This window comes from Lepidochelys kempii, chromosome 24 (assembly GCF_965140285.1).
Source record: "Lepidochelys kempii isolate rLepKem1 chromosome 24, rLepKem1.hap1, whole genome shotgun sequence".
Taxonomy (NCBI): domain Eukaryota; kingdom Metazoa; phylum Chordata; order Testudines; family Cheloniidae; genus Lepidochelys; species Lepidochelys kempii.
This window is the reverse complement of record NC_136403.1, coordinates 17,710,955-17,719,663: the sequence shown is the minus strand read 5'-3', so window position 1 is coordinate 17,719,663 and position 8,709 is coordinate 17,710,955. Positions and strand designations below refer to the sequence as shown.

General features: G+C 54.7%; 1 protein-coding gene across 1 annotated transcript; it reads left to right on the top strand.

Annotated features, from left to right (window-relative positions):
• The first annotated feature begins 990 nt into the window (after window positions 1-990).
• LOC144929844 (phospholipase A2 inhibitor and Ly6/PLAUR domain-containing protein-like) lies at window positions 991-4,963 on the top strand. The gene is made up of 5 exons (XM_078850459.1): window positions 991-1,039; window positions 1,480-1,596; window positions 2,284-2,436; window positions 2,861-3,001; window positions 4,821-4,963. The coding sequence occupies exons 1-5, from the start codon at window positions 991-993 to the stop codon at window positions 4,961-4,963; spliced, it is 603 nt and encodes a 200-aa protein (XP_078706585.1).
• Window positions 4,964-8,709: the final 3,746 nt, after the last annotated feature.

Sequence of the window (8,709 nt, the reverse complement as noted above, 5' to 3'; positions counted from 1 at the left end):
CCCATCCCCCCTCCCCCCATGCCAGGGGCTGTGTGCCCCCCGCATCTCCCCTTCCCCCAATGCCAGGGGCTCTCTGCCCCCCCCATTCCTCCTCTCCCAAATGCCAGGGGCTGTGTGACCTCCCATCCCCCCTCCCCCCATGCCAGGGGCTGTGTGCCCTCCCATTCCCCTCCCCCAATGTCAAGGGCTCTGTGCCCTCCCATCCCCCCTCCCCCCAGTGCGAGGGGCTCTGTGCCCCCCCCGTTTCCCCTCCCCCCAATGCCAGGGACTCTGTGCCCTCCCATCCCCTCTCCCCCCAATGCCAGGGGCTGTGTGCCCTCCCATTCCTCTCCCCCCAATGCCAGGGGCTCTGTGCCCTCCCATCCCCCCTCCCCCCAGTGCCAGGGGCTCTGTGCCCCCCATTTCCCCTCCCCCCAAAGCCAAGGGCTGTGTGACCTCCCATCCCCCCTCCCCCCAGTGCCAGGGTTCCCACCTCTGATATACAAAAACCCAGGACATCCGGGATGATCCTCAGCCCATGTCACCAGCCGCTTGGGCGTGTGCACAGAGCATCCTGGCAGATTTCCCGGGGACAGCTACCCCAGAGAAGGGGCCAGCCTGGGCAAACCTGGCACCCCTAGGCTCTGCGTGTCCCCGCACTCTCCCCAATGCCAGGGTCCCCCTCGTCCCACTCCACCGTCACCGCCTCCCAGGTGCCGGGCGCCACCCTGGCCCACGGCGCGAGTGCCCCAGGCCTGAGTCAAACCCAGGGCCGTGCACTGAGCAGCCCCCGGGCGTGTGACGAACACAGCATCCAGCCCTTACCTTCCTGGGGGGCCTCCGTGTTGACAGCCCAAGGCCATCAGCCAAAATCCTCCCCACTTCCCATTTTGGGCAGGGTGACACCAATTGCAACATCGCCCCCGCCTCTGTCGATAACTGCCAAGCCCCGGCCTTTGCTGCGTCAGAGACCCCCGGCTCTCAGCACCGTCCGGCTGCGTCCCCGGCACCATGAGGACACCTCTCCTCTTCTGCCTCCTCTCGGCCCTGCTAGAGACAGGTGAGAACGGGCTCTCGGGGGTCTTGGAGCCCTGCCCGGTGCCGACAGAAAAAGACCCACCCTGGAATAGCTGCTCTGGAGGGGAGCAGCTCTCCTCCCCGGGGTGAAATATGCCCCAGCACTGAGATCTTGCCCCTGGGCTGGGGGGCTTCTCACCACCTGTCCCGTGTGGAGGAAATTCTCCCCACCGATCTTCTCTGGGGAGATGGGGACCTCCAGCTCCCACCGAGCTGGAGGAGAGGGAAAGATTTCTCCCCCTTTCTCAGCTACCTCACTCGGTTTTGCAATGGAGGGACAGACGACATTGGCACAAACCCAAGAAATTCAGGGCCAGTTCCCGGCTGGGGTCAATGGCCCGTAGCTGCACTGGAGTCAGTGGGGATGGAGAGAGTGGAGTGAGGGCTGTGCCCAGGTGCATCGTGTTGCCTTTCCTTCCACAGGGACCTGTGTTTCGTGCGAGGTTTGCATCAGCGCATGTCACAGCTGTACGGGCAGAGTCGAAGTCTGCAGTGAAGATACGAATTCCTGTGGGATTATTAAAACAGAAACCGTAGTAGGTGGGTTTCAGAGGAGCAGCCTTGTTAGTCTGTATTCGCAAAAAAGAAAAGGAGGAATTGTGGCACCTTAGAGACTGGCAAATTTATTTGAGCATAAGCTTTCGTCAGCTACAGCTCACTTCATCTAATGCGTTCAGTGGAAAATACAGTGGGGAGATTTATATACACAGAGAACACGAAACAATGGGTGTTACCATACACACAGTAAGGAGAGTGATCAGGTAAGGTGAGCTATTACCAGCAGGAGAGTGGGGCGGGGTGGGGGGAAACCTTTTGTAGTGATAATCAAGGTGGGCCATTTGTAGCAGTTGACAAGAATGTCTGAGGAACAGTGGTGGGGTGGAGGGAATAGGTGCGTGCAGGAGACCTTGAACCAGCTCCGAACACAGTCTCATTCGGAGTCAGCACTCCTTCATTCTCTTCCCAGTACCAGGAAGTGGGCATGGTCAAGTGGGCTAGAGTAGGGGGCTGGGAGCCAGGACTCCTGGGTTCCATCCCTGGCTCTGGGAAGGGACTGGGGTCTGGTGAGTAAGAATAGGGGGGGCTGGGAGCCAGGACTCCTGTACGCCATGCCTCAGTTTCCCCATCTTTAGCTTGATCATGGTCACACACGTGAAGAGTTGCGATGGGCAGGAGGAGACAGCGACACCAGTGAATGAAGCCTCATCTCCTCTTCCTCCCATGCAGGCGAGATGAAGAGTCCGACCTTTATGAAGACCTGTGTGTCCTCCAGCCAGTGCGGCCTCGATCCTGTTTTAATGACTTTGGGGAACGGGATATCCACGAGCACGAGCACCGCCTGCTGTATGGGGCAGGCCTGTAATACAGCCTCCTTTCCCGGTACCCAGCTCCATCTCCGTCTCCCTGCTCCTTCTCCCTCCAGCTCTTCCCCTTCCTCACGTCCCCTTCTCCTCCTCCTGACCCCTGCAGGGGTCTCTTTGGGAGGATGGAAAAAGGATTATGAAAGAATCCTTTGGGGCACCCCATGGACTAACACTGAGCCCCTGGCTGGGTGAAGTTTAGTGGGCGGGGCTCTAGGCTGCCCCCAGGTGTCAACCCAGCTGGCCCCACCCGGGGCGGGGTCCAGAGCTCCCTGCTGCAAACCCCTCCCCTGCCCCTGCTGCCCCCGGCTTCCCCGGAGCTACAGCGCCCCCTGCAGGGGGCCCCCGGGGCTGAGCTGTGCAGCCCCCAGCTGCTCTCCCGGCCCCGACCCGTCCTGGGGCTCGTCCCCCGAGCTGACTGCGTTTGCTCTGCTTCTTCCCAGCGTCCCCGACTAACACCACCCTGAACGGCCTCCGCTGCCCAGCCTGCTACTCTTTGTTTTCCCATCACTGCAGTGAAGAGATCATCGACTGCCCAGGAGCCCAGACCCACTGCATCCATGTCAGCGGTACCATGAAAAGCGGTAATTGCCAATCGACTGTTTCTCCGCTCAGATTTCCCCATCCAGGAGGGAGCCACACACATGGGCAATCTTCTGCCATGGGGAAGAATTAGGCAGAGTCTCAGCACACCTGGATACCGTCCCCATGATTTCTCCTCACTGTACCTCTGTTTCCCCTACGCACCCATTGGGGTTTCATTTTAGAATTCATGAGGGTTTGGAGACAGCTGACAAGGAAGGTCTGGAAAAGCCTGCGGAGAGAAGGGGAACCAACTGGGGCTATTTTTCCTTGGGCATAAGAGAGGCGACGTGATAGAACATATGAAATTATGATTGTGATAAGGGAGATAGATAGATAGATAGATAGATAGATAGATAGATAGATAGATAGATAGATAATTTAGTTCTAGACCGACACCAAAAGATTGGGAGAGAATAGTTGTTTCGGGTGAAATCAAAATTAATTTTTGGGCAGCACTTTCAACAAACTGAAAAGTCAGAAAAAGTTTCATTTTGGGTCAAACGAAACATCTCGTTTTGATTTTGAGGGGTTGTTAATGTTGTTTAAAATTTTTTTAAAAATTAAATGTTGGAAGGAAAAGTTGTTTTGAACCAAAAGAGGGAAAAGTTTCTATTTTTTCCCCCAGAGTTTGTGTTTTTACAGGGGTTTCTTTCAACTGAAACAATTGGGCAACTTTGAATTTGCAAAATGTTCCCAAGTGGTCACATTTGCATTTTTCACTGAAAAAAAGTTTCAGCTGAAAAATGTCACTGACCACTAGAGCGGGGAGATCGAGGACTCCTGCCCGCCTGCTGTCACAGGACAGGATGTAAGCGAATGTTCAATGAAATTGAAAAGGGACAAGTTCATTCTGATGAAAGGAAACACATTTTCCAGTCAATAAACCGTCAGTCCATGGAACTCCCCATCCACGAAATTGCTGTGGTCAAGAGTTGAGCAAGATTCGAAAAGGGATTGTGGGCTAATCAGAGAGATCAGAATAAAAGATCGTAAAAATGTTGGCGGGGATAGTGACCCTCCTCTTTCAGGTCGTGAGGGGAGCTCTAGCTCTTAGCAATTGGGACGAGACCTAGAGGAGGAGGAGATTATCCCACACGTTGGGCGGTTTTGATCCTTTCTCTGCAGAATCTAGTGCTGGCCACTGGCGGAGACGGGATACTGTCCTATGCACAGCACCCCGCACAATGGGGCCCCAAACTGCCATGGTGTCTCCAGAGCCTGCTGTTCTACAAATCAAAATAATACAGGAAAAGTGATGGCACAAACACCCTGTCCCTGGGACTCCTGCAGAAATCCCCCAGCTGGTTTGACCTGGAGGTCCCAGAGAGATTTCTTTCTTACTGGTTGTGGAATGGTACAATAGATGCCCCAACGGAGATCGGGACCTTTTTGATCCGGATGTTGCACAGACCCCTTGGCTGAGACGGGGATCCCCGCTGTGCAAGGTGCTGCATGCCCCCCCACCCTCCCGCTGAAATTGGGAGTCCCGACATGCCAGGTTCTGTACAGACCCCTTGACTGAGAGCTTCTTAGGGATCCCAGTGCTGACACCATCAGTGAGCTACACCATTGCCTGGTGAATGGTGGGACTAACACAGGCCTGCTCCAAAGTTCATTGGGGATCAGGGCCCTACATGACTTGCCCAGGTGTCCACAGAGTGAGACTATATCAGAGCGGAGGGGGAGACTGTTGGGGGCAGGTCTAGATGGGCAGCAGGGAGTGGCGCAGAGGAGGAGGGGGAGGGTGTTTGTATAGGGTCAGAGCCGTAAGAGGTCGTAGGTCGCTAGACACTGACCCCGCTGTTTGGTCCCCCACAGGTGGGACAACCATACACACCACCATGAAAGGCTGCGCCACCGAGTCTGCCTGCACCTATAGTCAACCGTACAAACCCTTCAGGGGGTTCAGTATGAATTTCACCACGGCCGAATGCAGACCAGCCTCCCGTGTGGCTCCATAACCAACCGGACTCGTCTCTCCCAGCCCTCGTGACCGTCCTGCTGGCGAAGGTCCTCTCCTGATCCACACACCGCAGGGGGTGGGCGAGTGCCCCCCTGCCAAAGGCGCCCACGCCCCACTCGGATTCACTTCCCCTTTCGTGGGATTGACGGAATAAAACAGACAGGAGAAAATGGTCGTGTGTGGGTGTGTGTTTGTCTGTAATCATGTTGTTGGGCTCTGTGTGTGTGCGTATAGTCCTGAGTCCTGGATTGTGTGTGTAACCGGGAGTCTTGGATCATTTGTCTGTGTGTGAGATCGTGAGTCTGTGCATGTGTGGGTGTGTGTCTGGGATTACATGTGTGTTTGTGATGATCGGGCTGATTTCTCCTGTGTTTAATTCTAGCAGGGGTCGTGGGGCTATCAGAAGCCGCACCCACCCTCCTACGGGCCCTAGAGTCATTTGGAAAAGGGGGTTTGTTTATTTGGAGGGGGGTATTTCTTAGAATATTCCAGTTTTTTTGTCATCAAACTGAAAAATGTTCAGCTGAAAAACCCGGGTTTTTTTAATCATAATTTTTTTTTTGTGGCAGGACCCACCAACCAGGGCTGCAGACCCTAAAGGGTTAAAGAAGCTTCCCCTTCCCCCTATGCCTGGGGATGCCAGGGCAGCTCTGCTTCCTGAACAGAGCAGTTGTTGGAAAGATACGGGGCACCAGGACTGAACCTTGGACTTGGGGGGAGGACGAGCGGTGAATAAACGCAGGAGTGTTTAACCCTGGAATTAAAGGAGACACATGTGCGGCATAGCAGCTCCCTAAACCACTTTCCAGGATCCAGAGGGGGGAAAGACACACACTGGTATGGATCCGGGTTACATTGGTGCTACAGTAAACCACCCCACCGAGAGGGTGGGGGGAAAGTGAGTGAGCCCTCCCGTATCAACAGAGACCCACCTACCTAAGATCATGTGGACGACCCCCTATCCCTGCGGTGCTGCCCCTTTAAAACCTTAGATTTAAAGAAGAGAAATGATAACTTTTTTCTGTTGAGATGGCGTTAACCTGCAGAACTCCCTGCCACTGGAAACTACCAGTGCCAGGATTCAGACATGATTGGCCATTTGGACAGAAAATGAGAGGATCTACAGTCTCATTAGAGAGATGGGTGTAAAAGGGTCACACGCCTGCCTTTTTCTGTGCCCACTGATTGCTGACTGAGGAGGTAGGAAGGAGCCCACCTGCATGGCCCAGATTATTCCATCAGTGACCTCTAGGAGGAGTCATGCACCATCCCATGGAGGAACTGGACCTGGCTTCCCGTCAGAGCTGGGTCCGGACTAGTGTCCTCCACTCACTTGCTCTGCTCTGGGATTACCCAGAAGGGGGCAGGTATGTAAAATATAGCCAGATCCCAGCTGGGGTCAATGGGCCATAGCTCCATTGGAGTCAATGAATCAGATGGGTGTGTCTGGGATGAGCGAGAGAGAGAATAATAGACGGTCAGGTGTATATGTAATGGAGAGATAGAGGGGTCTGTTTGGGGATAGATAGATAGATAGATAGATAGATAGATAGATAGATAGATAGATAGATAGATAGATAGATAGATAGATAGTGTGACTAAGTTCCTTCTCTACCTTGGTGGGTCTTGCACTTATTGGCGGATTTGCTCGCCTTGGAGCTTCACTGTAGCCCTCAGGTTGGCCGTTTTTCTGAACCCACAGTCCAGGTCAACTCTGGGCCAGAAGAATAGTCGCAGGACCCGTGCCAGGGTCTTCTCTACCCCCAAATGCCCCCCAGAAAGATGACTATGGGCCAGACTTAATCCAGCATTCTGGTGTTTTTGAGATACTAGGATCTGCTGTACCTTCTGCCCCTGTACTGGTGCAAGCTGGTAGAAGAGATTCTTCTTCATTATGAAGCAGGGTCCTGGTCCCTGGGTTTTCCCTTCCACGAGGACCCCATCTATTTCGGTCACCTCCTTCCTGATGTTGTCGTATCTTGGGTCTTCAGCTTGGTCCCTGGTCAAAATTTCCTCTCTTGGGGTTAATCTGCCTGAGATCTAGGGGGCCAGTCTCTATTGCCTCTGCTGGTTCAGAGGTGTTAGGGTGTGGGTCAGACTCGGGTGCTTCTCCCTCCTGGGTGGCCTTCTTTTCAGTTGCTCAGGTCCGCCTACCTATGAGAGCGACCCTCTGGCTTTGGACCAGTATTCGGGTTCTAAAGGCCTTAGCTGCCCTTCTTTCCCTTTTCCTCTTTCTACGCTGTCTGGGAGTGGAGAACAAATCTGGGGATATTTCAGAGAAGGTTGGGCGTTGATAGTCTACTGTGGATGCCTCACTACTTTCAGGGCTTCCCCCTTTCTCCAATTCCCCTACCGGGAGTAAGTCTTCAAACCCTAGGAAGTCCCTCCCTATAAGCACCAGGTATGGGAGTTTAGGGACTACCCCTGCTGCTACCTCAGTGGTGTTCCCCTAAATTTCAATTTTTACTGGGATGGTGGGGTAATAACCAACTGTCCCATGGACGCACGTTATCCCCATACGCTTAGCCCACAGCAGCTGACTACGCTTCACGAGCTTCCCCGAGACAAGCGTGATAGCACTCCCCAAATCAACCAGTGCCGTGGTCTCTACCCTCTTTAGCTTCACTGGTCTGGTGTATACCTGTGGGGTTAGTGAGACCCCCACAAGGTGGATTAGGAAGCATGGGTCTGCCCAGTTCCCCAGGTTACACTGCATAGGCTCCTCGGTACTGGGACACTGTGCAGCTATGTGTCCCCACTCCCCGCAGGTGTAATATCTGTATGGAGCCCTAGGCCTTCCCCGGTCTCTTGGTCTGGGCAGTCTAACATCACGATCCTCTTCCCCTTCAGTGTTCCGACTCTTTGTGGCTTCTGGTGGGCCTTCAGCCCCTCTCTTTTTCCACCTGGGCTCTCCTGGTGGCCCAGTCACCTGAGCTCTAGGGCTTGGTGCTGCTACTGTAAGCCGGGGTGCTTCTTCCTTAACTGGTCGGGTCAGCTCCCTCGCCGTCCTTCGCCTGTCTACCAGCGCGACAACCTCGTCGTAGGTGCAGGGTTCGTTCTGGCTTACCCAGGCGCGAAGGTCTGGCGATAGTCCTCTCCTGTACCGGTCGATGACCAGAACCTCTAGTATCTCCTCCGGACTCCGGGACTCAGTTCATAACCACTTTCATGCGAGATGGAGGAGGACATATAATTGGGACCGTGGGGTTTTGTTTTCCTGGTACCTCCACTCATGATATCGCTGGGCCCGCACTGCGGTCGTTACCCCAGATCTCTGCTTTCAGCTGGGGGTAGTCTGCCGCAGCCTCTTCAGGCAAATCATAGTAGGCCTTCTGGGCCTCCCCACACAGGAATGGAGCGAGGAGGACAGACCACTGTTCTCGGGGCCAAGCCTCCCGCAGGGCTGTCCTCTCAAAGGCCAGGAGGTATGCCTCCACATCATCCTCCCGCGTCATTTTCTGCAGCCAATTGCTGGCCCGCATGATCTGCGTCCCATCATGGCCGCGGTTCAGCTCTGTAAGGGCCTTGACCTGGTTTACCAGTTCCTGCAACATAGCCCGGTCTTGAGCAGCCTGGTCCATCAGCAGGCGATTAGTCACTTGCTGCAGCCGCACGGCCTCCTGTTGGGCGGGTGCCTGGACCTGGGGAGCCTCCTGCTGGGCAGCCGTGGCTTGTTCCAGTGCGCACACTACCTCCTCCACTGTGGTGGAAAAAAATAAAAATAGACCCTCTCCCCCCCCCCCT